Below are 21358 nucleotides of genomic sequence, written 5' to 3' on the forward strand. Positions count from 1 at the left end.
AGTTTAATGTGTGGAAACAGAAATGGGAGTTTCCTTAAAAGTATCAGGCCTTAATTCTCTCCTCCAGTGTGACTCCTTTGTACTGGATGCAGCACTTGAAGAAATGATTACTAATGAATTAGCTAAAAAATAGGAGGAGACCAAGGGAAAAGCTATTCACAGATTATTTCTTGACCAGGTTCCAGGCCAGCTGATATTTGCAGATAATGCAGAGGCAAAGGCCATTGGAAACAAAATTGCCCAAGCAGAGGGAAACACCATCAGGGAAACTAGAAGTTTCTGTCACAGTAAGGCTACCATCAACTATTGGGATGGCCCATGTGACGAATGGTACAGATACCTTGTGTGCCTGGCTACATCAATGGTTGAAAAACCACTTGCTGTTAGACTCAAGTTCTGATGCCTGGAGAACACGTCATGATGAGAAGAGGAAGAAAATTTGTCCTACAGAAGTTATCTTGGTGAATATTAATTAGCCTCTGCAGGTAACAGGAGGAATCCAGTGCCCGTCAAACTTGGGGTCTGAGCAAACTAAGAGCAATTGTCTGGACAGAGATACACCAAAAAGCTTTTGAATCAGCCATGGGAGGACTTCTAAATTATGCTGTGCTTAAATTCCCAGACCTTTCCTGTCCATTTTTGGTAACCCATGACCGTTGTTGAATTTACACAAATGATTTTATGAGCTCAGTAGCACTGACGGATGGTGGCTTTTGGGGTCACAAATTTTTAAAAAAAGAGGAAAATCAAGTATTTGGATACAGAAGTGGACTGTTTGGCTGTAGTGGATATCCTCAGTGACCCTTGTCTATATTTACTAGGTACAGAATTCAGCGCAAACACAGACGTGTCCTGCAGTGGCTTCTTAAGAAGCGCAAACCTGAAACACGCCTTTGAAGATAGAGTTACAAAGTGTCTCAATACACATTTGGACCCTAAGCCTGATCCCAGACCTTTATGATCTCCAAGATGCTGATGAGGTCATCCTTGTAGGCTTCAAGCCACGTCCAAATGGTCTCAGCAATCTGGATGTTCTTTGATGAACATGTTTTGCTGCCTCCTGCATGAAGGCTATGTCTCTTATGGATATAAACATGTTTTTAAATGGCGAGAAAATTCAGGATTCATCATACCTGTCTACTACCCGTATGCTGTATGGTCAGAAATCTGGACTGTCTTACAGGCTTACTTGGAATTTCTAGCTGCATTACTTTTATGCTGTCAGTGGCCTAATTTTAAGCATAAAGTAGTTTGCCTTTGTGCAAAACGTTACTTGTGGATCTGACTATTTTTCCAGTCAGTCAGTCATATTCAACAGCAGTGTTTCATGCTCTGCAGTAATGTCACCAGGATAGACAAACACACACCATGTTCACAAACTCTTCATCCATGCATAAAGGAGCACACACCCTGCGCTACATGGCACTGCCTCCACCTCAGAGATTCACATCTAAAGTTTTGGACAGAGTGTTTTTTGTTGGCTTTTTTTTTTTTTTTTTCTTTTTTTTGATCTGGGAAAGTCTGTAAATGTTAGGGAATGGTGGGTACTTTCCTGCCTTGCTTGGAATGAAAGGCAAGCATCATCTAGAACATAATTGCAAGATCTGCATGTCGCAGTTGGACTACCACACATTAGAGTGCTCTAGAAATCACACATAACTCTAGTTCACACAAGGGTTCACACAAGGGTACTATATGGACAAGCCCTTAGTGTGTGGCAGGCTAGTGCCGGGCAGCTTTACACCCCAGTTTGCTGTGAACTAGGTGTTCATGTCACTAAGTCGGGACCTCTTTTGTCATTGTTGCATAGAACAGTGGTTCCCAACCTTTTTTATACCACAGTCCGGCAAACCCATTCACAAACTTTTGGCGAACGGGTATGGTTTTAATTGCATATTCATTATGTAAATTGTGAACATGCAAATATGAAAATAAAATGTTACTGGTCCACACAAGCCCTGATCCCCAGAGCCACCATGAACAGCCAGCTTCAGTCCTGGCAGACACCACGTGGCGGGTGGCTGCCACAGCTGAAGCCAGTTGTTCACAGCGGCTCTGGAGGCTGGGGCTGGGGTACAGCCCAGCTCCCTAAGCCCCCAGGGCTAGCCCTAACCCCTAGAGCCTCCCACCCCTCCACTACCCTCCAGTGCCAGCCACTGATCCCAGAGTCCCCTGCACCCAACCCCCCCCATGCCAACCTTCCACCCTCAGAACCCCCCAGTGCCAGTCCCCTATCCCAAATGCCTGTGTCAGCCCTTCGCTCCTTAGAGCCCTCCACCACCAGACCCCCTGTGCCATCTCCCAGAGCCATCCTATTTCCAGAGCCCCACTGCACCCAACCCCCCCCGAATCCTCCCAATACCAGCCTCCATTCCTCAATATTAGCCCCACCCCAGAACCCCCCAGTGCCAGCTCTGCCCCCGTAACTCCCCACTACTAGCCCTGACCCCAGAGCCAGTTCTCCATCCTGAATGCCCCAATGCCCCCACAGTGTCAGCCCCCCACCTCTTAGAGCCTCCCACCCCTTGGATTGCCTACTTAGTAATAAAGGCACACATGTAATATACTAACTGGTCTGTCATTTCAATGGTTCACACTGTTGGGTAGACAGAAGTTCACTTTGAAAGAGGAGCAGAGGTGGAGCAAGGGGAGTTGGGGTCTCCATAAGGTAGGGGAGCTGATTCCAGTCTAATAAGGGGGGGGGGCAGCAGTTCCTATTGGTTGCTTGGCCAATCTTGGGTCCTGCCTCAGCCCAAGTTGCCTCCATCCTTCCACATGGACAAGTTTCTGCATAAATTCTCCCTATTTGTCCCATCCTGCATTTCTTGTGAATCCACAACCCAAGGAAACGATTTCATTATGATTTCTCATTTTCCTAAAGCCCCAGACTTCTGGAGTTATGAATTTCAGGTTTGGGGGTTTTTTTAATAAAAAAAATAGGTTTTACTCATAATGGTTGTGGAAAAGTTTGAAAACATAAACTCTACAGAATAAAAAAAAATCAAAAGAAACCTAAATTTACTATTTAATAGCTCATTATTTTAAACCCAACTGATTGATTTTAGGGGCCGGACTCTTGATTTTGAATGTTCCAGTTTCTCAGTATTAAGAAGATATGGTACATAAAGACTCAGTTCCTCAAAAGGCAAGTTCCATTCCGTACTATAAGAGCTTAATTTGCAACAGAGAGAACACAGCAAGATTTAGAGAAAAGAATCCAAGAACCATATTAGTATATATAATATCGTTCAGCACCATGTTGTTTGATTACTTTGCCTTTATAATCAATACCTCATTAAAACAATAAGGTAAATAAAACGTAACATGTTAGAGATCTCACTAGCTTTTATACACAAGTTTATGCTCCATAAGATGAAGAAAATTCACAAAATTAGGTAGGACTGCATAGAGTGAGTAACTTGTGTATATACTCCTCCTTTAACTGTTTCTTTGTTCAGGCGCGCACGCGCGCACACACACACACACACACACACACAGAAATCAGAGGTAAATACAATATATATCTCATTAAATTCAATGTTTGTAAAGAATGCACCAGAATGGCATAAATATATGGTCTAAATCAATAAAGTGACAATGTAGGTGTTGAAAACAGTTTGCCTATTAAATACCATCTGTGTGTTTTCTTTAAATGAATATGTTTTTAATGTTTCACAGAAGTAGGCGTAACATATAGTAAATGGCAAATGTTGCAGCGCTGTAAAATGTAACAACACATCCAGTGTGTGTATCAGTAACAAACAGATTAAAAACCCACTTAAATAGTATAGACATATATGTGTTTTAGCCACATAACACTATTTGGAAAACAGACATTAAATGTTTATACATCAAACTTCCAAGCAGATTTTTCTCTGACTTACAGTATCAGCTATGTTCTTTCACACAGTACCTACACATTCATCTCTGAAGTATAAATAAAGAGAAGTATGCTAAAATGTCAAGGGCCAAGGACTGACAGCATTCTACATTGATTCTCTGACAATGAGAGAACCCTCTATAGAAGGAGGATAGAAAATGCTGTTGTAACAACATTAAGTAGTTTTGAATTAAACCATTACAGTTATTTTCAACTCAATAAGCTTCAGTAGCTCTCCCACAAAGGAAATGGGGAATTTTACTTATGGAACATCTGGACAACAAACACCAAAGAAAATATCATTTTACCTGATGTAGGTAATCTCTGCTCATGGAAAGGGTGACTGGGACAAAAATTAGGAAAACTCTTTGCGTTGGATTCAGTCACTCAAAACTTTGTGTCACAAAGAAAATATCAAACATTCACTAGGTAGCTTATCATGGAACCAATTATTAACTCTCCAACACTTCCAAATTCATATTGCATTATTTTTATAGTTTCCTGTCACTTTGTGTATTGCAAAAAAAAAAAAAAGGAAGGGATTCCAATTGTTTAAATTTGATAGTCTTCATAATTTACCAGAATTAAATCTCTTTGTATTTTGAAAATGCTATTAATTTTATTATATAGGTTAATTCAAGTAATAAACAATTGATGATAATGAAAAAACACTTTCCAGATCACTTCATTTTCCTAAATCATGTTGGATATATTGGATGTTACAAAACATAAATAAGCTTGTTTAAATCAGTCCAGCAAAATTGAATTAAAGGCCCAGGTAAGTATTGTAATTTTTTCACCTTTCATAACTACCTGTATTATTTTAGTATTTGTGAAATGATCACGGTACATGCTACTTTAGGACTGCAGGGAGGTTATAATTCAGTTTTAATAGTTTAAAACAAATCTTTACTATGCCAATAATAGTGTTGTCTTTCATTTAGTATGTTACATTTTGGAATGCACAAATAAATTATTTAAATAAATATATACATGTATGGTGAAGGAAAAATGCTACAGAATTCAGTACAATGGCTGCATGCACTGAGGAGTGATAAACTGTGATTGGTCTTATAGCAATAAGTATGGACTGAAAACTAGGAAAAGTTTGACGATGTGTTGAAATTCCCATCACCACATAGAAGGGTCTTCAAACCTGTAAGACACATTAAACATGTTATTTTTGCTAAAAGATTAGTAATAGAACCAAACAGATTTTAAAATAATTGATCTTTTAACAGGCAGAAATAATAAAATGATCTCACTTTAATACTGATAGTAGAGTATAGGATACATTTCCAATGTGCAGTATGAAAATTGAATTGTTCAACTGCCATGAAAAGTAATAGAAGTCAAGTGGCTAAATACTCACATGTTGTTATGTAATTGGACCCTAAATGTTGCTATATCAATGCTGTGTCTTTACAGTTCTAAGACCCATTGCAGAATAATTTTATGCTAGTGGCTAACACTTAGCACATTTCTGCTAGAAAACTGGTATGTGGAGATATAAACATGCAGTATCGTTACATTTGTATATTTATTAAGCAGCACAACAGACATTTTTAAAAGAGAGGACTTACAGAATTTAACAAAATATGATATAACAAATTTAGTTTTTTCAAGAACTCAATCCAAAGGTAGCAGCCATTGCTAAAAATCTTACAGTGGCATTCCTGCTTAATATTTTTAAATAAATGATGTTTACAATATTTGCTAAAGAAAATTCTGAGGGCCCAAAGTGTTTGTTTACCCTGGTGTTATACTACATGCATACAGAGACACAAAAAAGGGAGAACGTACCAAGACAAAAAAGACAATACACATACAATGTAAGGACTTCTAATGACTTACAGAGGCTCCAAAAAAAGAAAACAATGCACCATTCTAATAAGAGAGTCATTTGTATTAAACTCATTGCTTCCCTTTGTTTCCCAGCACATTTATTTTCGATATATTTTCTGTAAAAATCTAGTAAAAACGTTTCACTACGGGAGAAACTTTCTTTAGATGCCCCATATGTACAATTAATACAAGACGTTTATAGAGATTCTCTAATAGCTGGTAAAAGTGTGATATCAAGGTGACTCAGACAATCTGAATACTATTCAGGGTTTTCTTCATACTTCAGTAATTTTGGGTACAACAGAAGTAACAGGTACATGATATGCAACCTTCTGATGATGATATAGCCATGGGAAACTAGATCTAATCTCTTAGTGGCTGCAAGAAATTTATATATATATATATAAATAAACTTTTGAACTAATTTTAAAATGCTTTTATTTTTTATTAATTAGACTGTTTTAATTTTATTGTTGTTTAAAATACCTTGCTGAGGCCATGAAACTAAAATCTCTTCATTATAATTTCTTCCATTTCATGTGCACAGTCCTTTATTGTATTTATTTACTTCTTTTTGTTCATAAGCTTTAAGTGAGTAATGATTATTATGAATAAAGCATTGTAGCATTTTTGGAGGTGGGAAAAATTATGTGTAAAAATTACATGGAGGAATGACATGAATTGTAATACCACATCTGTGCAGCTCCAGGCTGACAACTCTGATAGCGTTCCTTGAACAGTTAGCATTCTGGTTTTTCTCCTGAATTTCAAGTTTAAGTGGCATTTCAGTGATGCATAGATCTTATATTGGCCTTCTGCATTGATAATGTCATTCCTTAGCAATTAAAATTATACTAATAACACATTTAATAAAATCAGATACCTTGCAATGTTGTTTTTAATGTTGTAGTAAAATCAGATAGCCAGATCATGGGCTTTCAGATGTAGATATTCTTGTGGGCACCAAACAAATTTTACCAACTTGTGATCTTTTCATTTTGTAAAATATTAGACACAAAACTCTTGATAAAAGTAATATTTTAAAGAAAATCACAGTATATAATTAGGGCCTTACCAAATCCATGGCCACGAAAAACTTGTCAAGATCCATGAAATTTGGTCTTCCCCTGTGAAATCTGGTCTTTTGTGTGCTTTTATCCTATGCTACACAGATTTTACAGGGGGAGACCAGTGTTTCTTAAATCGAGGATCTAAAAGGAAGTTGCACAGGGGTCACAAAGTTATTTTGATGGAAGAGGTCGCAGTATTGCCAACCTTCTGCACTGCTTTCAGACCTGGGCAGCTCAAGAGTAGCAGCTGTTGGCCAGGCACCCAGCTCTAAAGGCAGGACTCTGCCAGCAGCAGTGCAGAAGTAAGAGAGTGGCAATAACATTGATCTGGGCAGCTGCTGACAGTGCCAAGTTCTGCAGGCAGCAGTGCTGATATAAGAGTACCAGAGTACTATAAAATGCCATCCTTTTTCCTTCACTGTTGCAGGTGGCTGCTCACTGTTGAAGGCAGGGCTGCCACCAGCAATAACCCAGAAGTAAAGGTAGCAATACCGCAACCACCCCTCGCAATAATTTTGCAAGACCTGCTCCCCTTCCCCCCGCCCAACAAGCGTTCTCTCTAATTTATAATGTCCATATGCAGAATTACTTCTGTTATGTGCACCAATATGTACGTGATATATCACATAACAAGAGTCATTCTGCACACGGGTTTGGGTGAGATCTCTAAAAGGGACTCCAGTTGTGGGAGGGAATTCCAGGCTGGGGAAGGTACTTGGGGTGCAGAAGAGGGTGTAGCTTTGGCTGGGGGAGTGGGCTCTGGAGTGAAGCTGGTTATTTTGATAGTAAGGCATTTGATACGGTCTCGCATGATATTCTTATTGATAAACTAGGCAAATATAACTTAGATAGGGCCACGATAAGGTGGGTGCATAATTGGCTGGATAACCGTAGTCAGAGAGTTGTTGTTAACGGTTCTAAATCCTGCTGGAAAGGGATAACAAGTGGAGTTCCTCAAGGGTCTGTTTTGGGACCCGTACTGTTCAATATCTTCATCAATGATGTAGATATTGGGATAGAGAGTACGCTTATTAAGTTTGCAGATGATACCAAACTGGGTGGGGTTGCAACTTCTTTGGAGGATAGGGACATAATTCAAAATGACCTTAGCAAGTTAGAGAAATGGTCAGAGGTAAACAGGATGAGGTTTAATAAAGAGAAATGCAAAGTGCTCCACTTAGGAAGGAACAATCAGTTCCATACATACAAGATGGGAAGCGACTGTCTAGGAAGGAGCATGGCGGAAAGGGATCTAGGGGTCATAGTGGACCACAAGTTGAATATGAGTCAACAGTTGACGCTGTTGCAAAAAAAGCAAATATGATTCTAGGTTGTATCAACAGGTGTGTTGTAAGCAAAACTCGTGAAGTCATTCTGCTGCTCTACTCTGCACTAGTTAGGCCTCAGCTGGAGTACTGTGTCCAGTTCTGGGCGCCACATTTCAAGAAAGATGTGGAGAAATTGGAAAGGGTACAGAGAAGAGCGAAAAGAATGATTAAAGGTTTAGAGAACATGACCTATGAAGCCAGGCTTCATGAACTGGGCTTGTTTAGTTTGGAAAAAAGAAGATTAAGGGGGGACATGATAGCGGTTTTCATATCTAAAAGGGTGTCACAAGGAGGAAGGCGAAAATTTGTTCCTCTTGGTTTCTGAGGACAAGGAGTAATGGGCTTAAAGTGCAGCAGGGGAGGTTTAGTTTGGACATTAGGAAAAAATTCCTAACTGTCAGGGTGGTCAAATATTGGAATAAATTGCCAAGGGAGGTGGTGGAATCCCCTCTCTGGAGATATTTAAGAACAGCTTAGATAGACATCTGTCAGGGATGGCGTAGACGGAGCTTGATCCTGCCTTGAGGGTGGGGGCTGGACTCGATGACCTCTCGAGGTCCCTTCCAGTCCTATTATTCTATGATTCTATGATTCTATGGGGATGAGGATTTTGGGATGTAGGAGGAGGCTCCAGGCTAGTGGATGGGGCCGAGAGTTTTGGAATACATGCTCCAGGCTGCAGGTTGCGACAGTGGGCTGTAGTGCAGAAGGGGATGAGGGCTCTGGGGTGGGCCCAGGAATGAGGAGTTTGGGATGCAAGAGGGGGCTCCAGGTTGGGGGTGACTCAGAGTGGGGAGGGGGAGGAGTACTGCTTACCTGTATGACTCCTGATCAGCGGCACTAAGACAGGCTGCCTGTTGCCTGCATGTCCTGGGGCACAATGCTGCACCTCACAAGTGGCCAACAGGTCTGGCTCCTAGGGGGTGCGTGAGGATCCATGGGACACCATACGCGCTGCTCTCATCTGAAAGCACCCCCACCCCCATTCCCATTGACTGACAACCAGACAATAGGAGCACAGAGCTTCCTCTGTCTAGTACCCAGCTTGCTACTGGTCGCTTCTCTGCCAGTCCCAGCACATGGCTGCCCTAGTGGTGGCAGCTCCCTGCTGGGGCCAGTAGGAAGGGACTGTCCTCTTCTGGCCATAGCAGCTCTGTGGAGTTTCAGGGAGAGGTGCCTCTCTCCCTGGCCACCCCAGCTTTGGGAAGAGGCATCTCTCCCCACTGCATACCTGAACTCTTGGGTTTAGAAGCCAGCATGTCGGGCTTAATGAGAAGTTACAGGGCCACACAGCTTAGAGGGTACTTAGCCCACAACTTGTTTTTTGGGTTAGAACTCCTACAGTTACAAAACTATGAAATTTCAGATTTAAATAGCTGCAATCATGAAATTTATTATTTTTTAAATTTTTAATCCTATGGCCATGAAATTGATCAAAATGGACCATGAATTTGGTAGGGCCATATATATAATCTATCCATGCATTTTTCCACCTAAAGATACTTTAAAAGAACCCAGTATTTCAGAGAGAAAAAGTAAAACTAAGGAAATTAACAGTTAATAGGAAAACATGGCTCGTGTTTCAGTATGTAATTGAATCATCATTAGGAGATAAGATGGAATTCTGCTCAGAGTTTCACAATAAGGTATGTGCATTATGGGAAGTATTCCCTTACTTTTGGCAGTAGCAGATTCCCGATGTTTAAAGTAAGATACAGTACTTGACTTGGACCAATGATCTGATCTGGTATCATAGCCCCTATTTTCCTAAGACATTTGTGTTGTTTTAATAATGCAAAAATTATTCTATTTGTTTAGATAGATATAGAAAAAGATATAGATAAAATGACATCCAGTTTTTGCTGCTTACATATTTTCTGCCTACTAAATGATTTATTGAATAGCTAAATTTAAAATAGAAATAAAAGCTATCACAAGCACTTTTATACTTACCTAGATCTTGGGATATTTTCTGTGCTTTCTCTTAACAAAAGATCCGAGATCAGTGTCTCTGGACTCGATCTCTTTCCATATCTATTAAATGAAAATATATTACCTATTTTTTCATATCTCCAACTTAAAATTGACACTAACTTTGCAATGTTCATACAAACCTTTATTGTAAAATTGTATAGGGCAAAAATAAAGGCAACTCTCTAGCAAGTGTTTAATTGAACCCAGTTTGATAATATTTGTAACCATTGTGGCACATTCTCATATGTCCATAATTAGAATTATGACCTATCATACAGAAATATTTTCCATAATCACCTGTTACCATGTACATAATAGAAATCAGATATTTCTAACATTTCTTTCTTTGGTGGGTATTAGCAGATATCCTACATTCACACTTTCTATGCAGGAGGATATGCAAGTGAGGGAAAGGGAAATAAATTGAAATATGAGGCTTATGATCCATTTCTACGAATGCAATGAAGGGTTTGTTTTGTTCAGTTCCAGCACAATTTTGGATACTGCTGCATTTTCATCAGAAATTCACTGAGAAATTTACAAAAACTATCTGCACTGCATAGTGAATACAAAATAAGACGTATTTGCATTATGCTACCGTACATATACACCAAGATTTTCAAAAGTGACTTGTAACATGAGATGAGATATCTTAAAGGGAGACGTATTTTCAAAAAAATGTTTAGACCCATGGAAAATCAGGCACCTTTAATTTTTAGACCCATAGAAAATCAGGCACCTTAAGTAGTATTAAATGGGGGACTCAAAACTTGCGCTACTCAAACTCAAAACTAGTCATTTCTTGTCTTCATAGATATTGTTTTATGAATCAGAGTTTTTTATTGTATGACAATCGTTGTTAGGCATGATCATTGTTACTAGTAAACTTTACAACTGTGCTTCTATTCCCATATTAAAAAAAATCCAGAAATAACAATCCCAAAGCCCATTTCCTGTAAAGGGATGTGCCCTTTTTCTTATTCCTGAAAACAGTATCAATAATGAATAGTCAGCTTGACAGGTAATCCATTTCTGTCTGGGATCACTAGGTTAATAATAGTAATGGTAACCACAGGAAACCACTTCCTTTACTGTAAAGAAATAAAGATGATGGTTTATTACATGTATGAATATATACATCAAATGACAGTAAAATTATAGTGCCAAAGAATTACTATGTGAATGGGATGAAATCCTGGTGCTCTTGAAGAGAGTTGGCTTTAAAATGTCTCTCCAATGGGTTCAGCTACATTGCAGAAGAGCAACCTTAAAACAAATCATTCTTTTTTCTTTTTGACATTATTTATGTGGTGTATGTATTTTTACCATGATATATGAATATGGAAAAGGCTGATGTACTATCTTTATATTAATGACTGGATTTTTTGCACTGTCTTGGTCAATTTAGTATGTTTTCTATGCTTTAGAAAGACAAAGTATCAGTTTCACATTTTGGAAGCAAATGTTTGTTATATAAACTGACTGAAAATGTATATCTGAATAGAACCAGCCACACACAGTGAAATGCTATTACAGTAATTCAATCAAGCATGATGCTGAATCAAACCTATTATGCTCCATCACCACAAAGGAACTTGTTTCTAGTTACTTACTTCAATTAATATGGATGTGATTGGGAATCCCCCTAGAGAGGAATCTAATTTCCCTGATTAAAATATTTGTTTTAAAGAAATTGATTTAACAAATTAAAAACTGAATTCAGTAGCCCACAGCTTGGCAAAATTCCTACGGATTCCAATGAGAAATTTATCTGCAAAAGGAGTGAGGAGGGTCCCATGCAAGAGAGGAAACATGTCTGAGATTCATGAAGAGGCTTCTTATTTTGAGATACTTGACACTATCCCTGAAACTCCCTGCATCCAAGACCATGGGTAACACCTTGTACTGCCCTGCCGTACAGAAGATGTCTATGTCCTGAATAATGTTAAGCCATCATGGAATGGAGTGCTGACTGAAGAATCAGCCTTGGTGGAAAAGGACTAAACAGGAAAGCAAATTCCTCTAATGTTAAATGTTCAAGGCTCAGGTGTACGCCTTAGTTTTGTAGTTTCTATTGCTTAAGAGCACTTTTACGGTCAGAATAGAATAACGGCAAGAGAACTGAACTGGAAGTCAGGGCTGAACACAAAAGAGGAAATCCTTCAAAAGTATTTACACCAGAGAAGATATAGATTTGGAAAAAATACTCTTGCACAATTCAGAGATTTTTCAGTGACGGTATCCCAACCCACTGTTTGCTATGTGGAAAATGTTTCAACAGTCACTGCCATCAAATAGTGTTAATATTTTAAATATCAAAGTGCAAAAAGTGGCCAGTAGTATTTGATGCCAAATTTGAGGCCTCCTCTACTCCTAACCCTTAGGTCAATCTAGCCATCTAGCACAGAGCTGTGAAAAAAACTATGTTGCACAGGGCATGTTTAAGTCACCCTAACTATAGATGCAGATAGGTCAATGGAAATATTCTTCTCTTAACCTAACTACTGCCTTTTTTGAGGATGCATTTAATAACAGAAGAAAACCCTTCCATCACAGAACAGTGTAACAGCAGCATAGCTGCAGTTATTCCACCGAAGCACTTGTAGTGCGGACATATCCTTAGACATAGAGGCCTGCTTTTCAGAGGTGCAGATAACTCACAACTCCAGCTGAAGTCAAGGGGAATTATGAGCACTCGATATTTGTGACAACCAGGTCGTTGGTATGTGGCACTGGGCATTGAAAGCCATTTTTGAAAAATTGGGCCTTGGGATTCAAATCCTATAAAGTGTTCAGCACCTCTAGTAAGGATTGAGGGTCCTCAGAACTTTGCAAGATGGATTATCATTATCAAAACAATCTTCATATAAGAAAGGCTCTTTTTCACATGATATAGCTGTTAAATGGGAAAAATCTGGAAACGTATGGGCCTATGATGGCTCCATATCCACAGGGGAAGGTGTGAGGCTGAGGGTTTTTCTACACTTGAAATGCTACAGTAGCACCACTGCAGTGACACTGCTGTAACGCTAATCAGCATGGACAACACCTACGCTGACAGGAGGGGCTCACTTAGTGGTGCAGGTAATCCACCTCCCTGAGAGGTGGTAACTTGGTCAAGTGAGAAGTGATGAGTTTGCCCAGAATTCTCTTCTTCCCTGATGGAGTCTCTCTGGCCATGTCTACATTTCACACTAAGCCCAGACTAACTGAGGTTTGAGCCAAAGCCTCCTTCCATCCACACACAAATCAGTCTGATGAAAGGACTTGGTGCTCCTAGAACCCTGCCAAGGCAGGGGTGGGCGATGATTTTTGAAGGGGGGGCTACTTCACAAATTTCTGAAGTGGTGGGGCCTCTGGCAGAAGAGGTTGCACCGGCAAACTTCCCATGCTCCCCTGCCCACAGACCCTGATTGGCCTGGGGGTGAGAGAGCACATGAAGTCTTTGCCCCCCTGTTTTGAACAGCTGGTGGTTCTCTCTAAGCGCCATGCATCCCTGGCAGTGGGAGAAGACTTCACGCACTCCCTCCACGCGCACGCCAATCAGGGCCTGCAGGCGGAAGGAGGACACAAAGTCTCTCACCCCCTGCGCCTGTCCTGGTAGGAGCATGCGGTGCCTGGAAGGAACCACAAGCTGTTTTGAACACCTGGAGGGAGGAGGGGGGTAGAAGATTTTGCATGCTCTCCCATCCCCAGGTTTCTATTGGCCTGAGGGTGGGGGAGTGGCAGGGCAGCCACAGGCAGGATCAACCGGCTGGGCAGGCCAGATCCGGCCCTTGGAAGCTGTCTTGCCCACCCCTGGATAATGGGGTGGCCCAGAGCCTGCATTCTGCTGTCACTCAAATTCAAGCCCTACCATTTGCAGTATGGCTACAAATGTGAACATAGTATTTACAATACAGAGCGTATATTCAAACACTCGTTTGAAAACTAAGTACACATGCCCAAATCCTACAAAGGCTTAGTTTGCTGTGTAGCTATGTCCTCTCATTCCTTAGCTCATCAGAACGAGGCCCTGAAAATCATCATCTAATACTAAGTAAAATGTAATAAAGGTCCCACAGGAGATCTTTGACTTTTGTGAGGCTGTTCATCATGAGTAAGAGAAAACTATAAATGCTGGAGAGAAAGAAAATTACTGACACTTCTGCTAGAATATACTGAATATTACTCAAGGCTCTAGGTCAGAGCTGAAAGACATTTATTTATTCCACACAATTGTCTATAATTGCTGAAATACAAAATGTGCATGAGTTAAATTAAAACCAAATGCAATCCTGTTGCCATGGATTGTTTCAGTTCAGTTAATGCACTGAACAAGAGAAACAGTGCATCATCTTTTTAATTAAGTCCTATCTGGACCTCCATTCCTCTACCGTGTGGTCCACTGTGGAACTGGCATTGTAGGGTTCCATATTTGTCATCTTTCAACTACCCAATTGACTCTCCAACACAAATGCACTCCATTTAAAAGTAAAATGATTTTTCCCCTCTACTTGCCACCATTCTATTTATAACGTGCACACCAGAATGGAATCTCCCTCTCTCCCTCTGCTATACTGACTTTGCATAACTAAATGTATAAGAGATAGGAGTAAAATCTTATTTTTGTAACTAAAGGAAGCAAATAGGGATATAATATATACACAAGCAGTGGATCTGTTAAGATGATGCCATTTTTACACAGTCACTTTTAAAACTAGAACCATATTTGAAATAGCCTCAAGCGGTGGTTCTCAAGCAGGAGTATTGTACCCCTATGGGTACACAGAGGTGCTCCAGGGGATATATTAATTCATCTAGATATTTGCTTAGTTTTACAACATGCTACATAAAAAAGCACTAGCAAAATCAGTACAACCTAAAATTTCATTCAGACAAAATGTAAGTACAATATTTATGTTCCAATGGTCTATTTTACAATTATATGGTAAACATGAGAAAGTAAGCAATTTTTCAGTATTAAGGTGCAGTGACTCTTATGTATTCTTATGTTTTATTTTGTAAGCAAGTAATTTTTAAGTGAGATGAAAGTCGGGAGTACACAACCAAATCAGAATGAAAAAGGTACAGTATTCTGCAAAGGTTGAGTCACTGGTCTAATAAATAAACCAGATGATATAAGAAATAGTATTTGGGAAATGCCATATGAGAGATGAGGTGGGAAAATAATGTAGAGCTCAGGTGTGTGAAGGAAGAGGCAGTTGATATGACAGAGACAGGAGGAAAAGGAGAGAAAATTTTGGCATTTGCATTTTATGTGAATTAGAGGGAGGAAAGCAAAACTGCAGCAGAGGAGGTTCCAATAACCTAGATTAGAAATTATCAGAGCATGGGCTTTTCTGGGTGACGCATGGTTCAGAGGAAGCTCTCTCTTCTATTAGCCAGCTGAACTAAATTGGACTGACGCCCCCAAATAAAGGGATTTGACATTGTAATTTTACCTTTCATTTCAATCTGAGGTTTCACCACACACATCTGCAGTAACGTGAACAAGTCAGAGCCATTCCTAGATAACCTTTCTAGGGAAGGACAGACTTGGCTGCTGACACAATGCACTTTTTATTTATTTGTTAAGTGATTGGTGTATTAAGCAGCTGTCAAAACAAAAGATTTCTGAATTACTACAGTTCTTTAGCAACAATAAGAGCTGTCAGTCACTCTAGATAAACACCATATAAGACACAGTAGCAGCAACAGAAGTGTGAAATTGTTCTGATTTTTTTCTCTTCCTGTCTCACACACTGTATCACCTAATAAACCATCTTGTTAGTCTTTAAAGTGCTACATAGTCCTGGTTTTTTTACTATCCATCAGTTTATGTTTCATTTCCCTCTTTCCCTCCCACCCTGTGTTCGCGCCATAAAATAAAATCCTATGACTTTTGTTCCTAGCCGTGGAAACTCTTTGTGTTAAAATCTGACAAGACTGGATGAGACCAGCTTCTAGAGTCCATATTGGTACCACTCCACCAGTCCTTTATTACTTAAGGAGCGAATAGTCTAGCAGCGCCTTAAAGACTAACAAAGCATGTAGATCGCATCATGAGCTTTCGTGAGTAAAACCCATGACACCATCTACATGTTTTGTTAGTCTTTAAGGTGCTGCTAGACTATTCATTGTTTATTAAGTTTTTCCAGTTACAGACTAACTCAACTACTCCTTTTAGTCCTTTTTTACGTTATTCACGTTGGAGGCCACCGTTTACCTCCATCCTACATACAACCCATGTGCTGTATCCAAATAGGAACCATCTCATAATACAGTGGTGGGGCTGAATGCTACAGAAATTGAATCCACCCTTATCACATTTCTGCCTCCATTACTGGTTTTCTTGGGTGCCTCATTAAGTGCTCAGAACTCCACTGAGGCATTGTATCTTCTCTGCTGTTGTGCCTGCTCACCACTCCCACACTGCAGTACCCATACCCCTGCTGGCAGTGGTAACTGGTGCCTGCGGGGAAGGGATGTAGGAAGGGGCACCCAGAGGAACAAGAAGGCACCCCATTTACCCATTAAAATGTGGGGCTGGCCCCCTGAATGCTTGACCGCTGGACCTTGGTGCCTGATCTCAGCCTTGCCCGTCCTTCACCATCTGCTCACCTGGCTGGTGTATAGGGACTCATGAGCTAGAGATGCTAAGGGAGCTGGACACAGTCACACACAGAGACACACACAGCTTGTATAGCGCCTGTAGGTGTTTGCTGTGTACAGAGAAAGAGCGCTGAGTAGGGCGCAGAGCCTGGACCAAACGTATGCCCGGGTTTGTTTTTGGAGGGGAGATGCGGCACGTGGGTGAGCCCGGTGATTCCCCCCCAACACACACACACACACACACACACACACACACACACACACACACACACACACACACACACACACACACACACACACACACACACACACACACACCAGCGTCCCCGCCCGGTGCCTACCTCTGCCGCGTGATGAGGTTGATGTAGTGCCTCAGTGCCGAGTAGTATCTGGCCATGTCCTCGGCGGGCGCGTCCTCGCCAGGGTTGTCCGGTTTGGAGGGATACGCCTCCGCCAGCGTCCCCAGGCAGATCAGCAGCGAGAGGGCGAAAGTCAGCACGGACAGCCACAACCGCATGGTCCCCTGCATCTGCGTCGCGCCCGGAGGCGGGAGAAAGGCGCGTGAAAGGGCAGGGCAGGCGGCTGAGCCCCCGCGGCGGCCCCTTGTGTCGGGCACCCCCCACACCCACCCACCCACCCGGACCCGCTGCTGCCGGGCGGGCTCTGCCCCGCCAGCCCCTTTCCCGCCTTTCGGCAGGTTCGCGCTGGCTCGGTCCCGGCGCCGGGAAGTTGCACTTGTCAGCGCGGGACGGGCCAGGGCGCGCGGCCGGGCACCTGCAGCCGCTTCGCTGGCGGGAGAGCGGCGCCTCCCAGCCGCAGGGCAGCGGGGAGGGAAACCCAGCCCGGAGCCACTGCGCTGTCCTGGGGCGGCAGGGGCGCGAGGGGCTGATCCCCCTCCGCTCCAGGGGGCTGCTGATCCGGCCCCCGCTGGAAGCGGCCCCCGAGCCCGGGTCGCCCTGAAGCGGCCTGAGGCTCCGCACAGCAGGAGGGAAGCAGCGGGCGCGGCGCGGGGCGAAGGCGGGGAGCAGCGCCGTCCTGGCGGCGAGATGAGCCGGTGTCCCGCAAGCTGGCGGGAGACGCGCGCCGAGCGAGCGGCGCCCCGGGACACTCCGGGCGAGCGGCTCAAAGCAGCGCTCCCCGGCCCTGGGTGAGAGCCCCCGGCCCGCCCCAAGGTACTCACGGCGGGCTCTAGACGGGCTCTCCCTGCGCTCTGCTCGGCGTCGCTCTGGTGCCGGTGGCTCGGCTCTCCAGTGTGCGGCTGGGCGCCTCGCCGGGGTTTTTTATGGCTTTCCCAGCAGGCAGGAGGGGCCTCGGGCGATCACGCTTGACGCTTCGGTGACTCCAATCCCCTCGCTGCCTGCGCCCTGCCCCGGGATTGGCATCAGAAGCTGCTGCTGCCTCTTGACACTGACATCTCCCCCTCCCCGGCATAGGGGCTCCAGGGGGGTGTGGGGAGAGCGGGGTGGCTGCTGACGCCTCGGAGAGCTCCCAAGCCAGCCCTCCGCTCCACACACCCGCCTCCACCACCGGGCACCTCCCCCGCGCAGAAACAGGGGGAAGCTGAGGCTACCTGGCTCCGGATGGAGCCTCCCGGTTTTCGTGTCAAAATCCCACACTGCACTGTCAAAACTGCAGCTGCTCCTATTGCACCAGAAAAAGCCCTGGCCCGTGGCACAGGCAGTCCCAAAGGCTGGTGCAAACCCGCTGTCTTACTGGATCTCCTCTTTTTGGGCAGCTGCCCCCCAGATTCCAAAACCTAACTGAGGTGGAGTTGCTCCTACTGCAGTAATAAAAATTGTACATGTGGGCACAAGGGTGGTTTGAATGCCCTCGAACTTCCACCTGAATCCTGCCAGCTACATACAGCCATTGTTTTGCGCAAATCCTCTACTTTTACAGCATAAGTAGAACATAGGTGGAGCTAGGCCTCTTACACCCCAAAACAAAACCAAGCCACCTGCTTTCTGATGCATCCTGGCACAACATCATGCCCCCCTTCCCCAAAAAAACACCCCAAAAATAAAACACCTGGCAACGTGCACTGCTGATATAGCCAATTTGTCACCCAAGTTCAAAAATTTCAGTGCTTATATACAGAGCAAGATGAATTGTTCTTATTACACCAAAAGGCCTCAGACCTCCATATACAACTGCATCATAAAAATCCATATTTGGCTCCTGGATCCTGACAAAATTGTAGCCACAAACCCAGATATTGTATCCTCAAAATCAAGAAGCCTTGGGGGCTCAGGGAGATTGATCAGCTATAGCTCTACTAATATAATTCCCCATATGGAATTCCAGAGTAAACATGACTTTTTTCAGTATGTCTTATGTCTCTTCCACAGCACAGGATGTTCACCACCTAATGGGAGTAAGCTCTGTAATGCCAGAAACACTGGGCCCCTCTAAGTTCCAGGGGACACCAATACTCGAACTTCCTTGGACCATGGCAGTGGCTACTGAATCTGAAAAAGAGAAATTGCTTATAGTGGATGTAGCATAGGTCTCTAATGGCTGCTCAGACTTTTTGTTAAAAGTAGTTTTGTGGCACTATGGAGAGGTTTTATAAATTAACATTCAGTAGCCTGTCAAAATATAGAAAATATGTTACTAAATGAGGTGATGCCAGCCTTTAAAATCAAATCATTGACTTTAGCCCCCATCTCTCACTTCAGTGCTAATACAATTTTATTTCAGTTATTTAAATATAAAGAAAAAATAATAGTAAAATAAAAATGCCTACAAAAGACCTCTAGGCCCCCTGACAATTAATCTTTCAACAATGTAATACACCAGGCAATGTTAAAAATCAAACAGGAACAAATTAACTCAGCCAGCCAACCATCTGAAAAAAAAGCTCTTTTCCACCTCCATTATTTCAAAAACATAGTGAAAAACCTTCTTCAGAAACCTTGTCAAACAAGTGCCTTATTTATGTATCATGCCTGGAAGCTCACCCAGTTCTGGTTATTTCAGACCAAGGCAGGGGAGCAAATTTAAGAGACCCAGGGCCCTCACCAATATGTTACCCAAAAGCTCAGTAAAGCATTCAGTATAGTATTGACCATGAACCAGAAAGAGAGACCATAGGTTATATTTTACTCCATGTCTAAAACAACTTAAGTGAATTTCCATGCCTGAAGTTCTCTGATCTTTTTCCATAGAACAGCCAGGAGCTTTGGCTCCTAAAAATCAGCAGATCTGCAGAGGGATTCATAGAGCTCTGTGCAGCGCAAATCCTGCAGGACTTGTAAAGAGAGACATAATAAGCATGTTATCTTGTAAAGAGTTATCCTATTAATTCTGCAGAACCATACTAACACTGACTGACTTCCCCAAGAAGGTCCACTGGAAATCCATGTATGTAAGTTCCATAGCATATGTTTAAAATGAAGCATGTACTTAAGTACTTTCCTGACTAAAGACGTGTTCCTGATTTAGGGCCATATGGAATTATAATTCACTAGAACTGTTTATTGCACACTGTTTTTCTTGTCTTATTTCTAAAAACACTGAAAGCCTCAAGGAGCTTCCTTTTGGATCTAATGGAAAAACTTCCATCTACTTCCATAGGAACAGCTTTGTTAACTACTGCAATCCCCATCTACTAGGTATTGAAGCTATTAAAATGGTATGGGAAGGCTAACATTTGCAAACCTGATATCTAAAATTAGGAACCTATTTTAGGCAATTATGTGCCAGATTGTTTGGTGGGGCTGAGTCCCTCTCCAACTCCCATTGATTTCAATTGGAATTTGGAAAGTTGGCAAGCTTAAGGCTCACTATGCACTATCATCCATACATTGTGTTCCCACTTGGGTGCTTTAATTGCATTGATATTCTGCAGGACATCCAACATCAAGCGTGCTGGTGCTTATAGTTTCCCTTTTCCGGCAAACATGAGAGCTACACATTCAGCAGGAGGAAACTTCTGAGGGAGGAGTGACATTGGAAGGCAGGTAGAAGAGATGACTTACTCATTAAGGCTAGAGAGGAATGAGAGGAAAAGATGAGTACAGTTAGGGAGTTCTAGACAGGTGGGAAAGATTCAAGTGCAGCTTAGGGAGGGAGATAAAAGAAAACAGGTGTGTTAGCAGCTTAGTTATTTACATTTACTCTGCCAAATCCATGCCCCCAGAAATGTAGCTGCAAGATAAGTACATGTTCACTCTGTTCATCACACTCTCTAAATGAGGTCTACACACTCTCACTCTAAATATCCTGTTTCAATCAATACATTAAATAGTAGCATTACCTATTTAGAGCAACTATTCATGTCAAGGTATTACTACATAAAGTGCAGGACCACATACGATGTGCTAATAAAACCAGTATCAGTCTGTGTCATATTGTTTATTCACATCAGCAAGCTACCTTAGTTTGGAAACAAGAATCCCATTATGTGGATGGATGTTGGTGTCTATATGGTAGATGCCTGAACTTGCCAGTACAGGGTAATTTCAGTTGTGACATGAAAAAGGAGTCAAAGAGCCCCTATGGTATATAACACTATGTACAATATGAAATATAAGATTGTTTCAATGTTGCTAGCAAATACAAGCATTCAGGGGAAAAAAGCAAAGGAATATGAAATTTCACATTTACATATATTTTAATTTTATGGAATTTAAAAGTTCAATAGAAGGCTGTTTATTAACAATTTC

General features: G+C 42.2%; 1 protein-coding gene across 1 annotated transcript; it reads right to left on the reverse strand.

The window, feature by feature from the left end:
• Nucleotides 1-4751: 4751 nt before the first annotated feature.
• Nucleotides 4752-18152, reverse strand: NPY (neuropeptide Y). The gene is made up of 4 exons (XM_006138369.5): nt 17872-18152; nt 17033-17220; nt 10077-10157; nt 4752-5036 (listed from the first exon to the last, which is right to left on the reverse strand). The coding sequence occupies exons 2-4, from the start codon at nt 17218-17220 to the stop codon at nt 5012-5014; spliced, it is 294 nt and encodes a 97-aa protein (XP_006138431.2). The 5' UTR covers nt 17872-18152; the 3' UTR covers nt 4752-5011.
• Nucleotides 18153-21358: the final 3206 nt, after the last annotated feature.

Source organism: Pelodiscus sinensis, chromosome 2 (genome assembly GCF_052426305.1).
Source record: "Pelodiscus sinensis isolate ZL-2025 chromosome 2, ASM5242630v1, whole genome shotgun sequence".
NCBI classification, from domain to species: Eukaryota; Metazoa; Chordata; order Testudines; family Trionychidae; genus Pelodiscus; species Pelodiscus sinensis.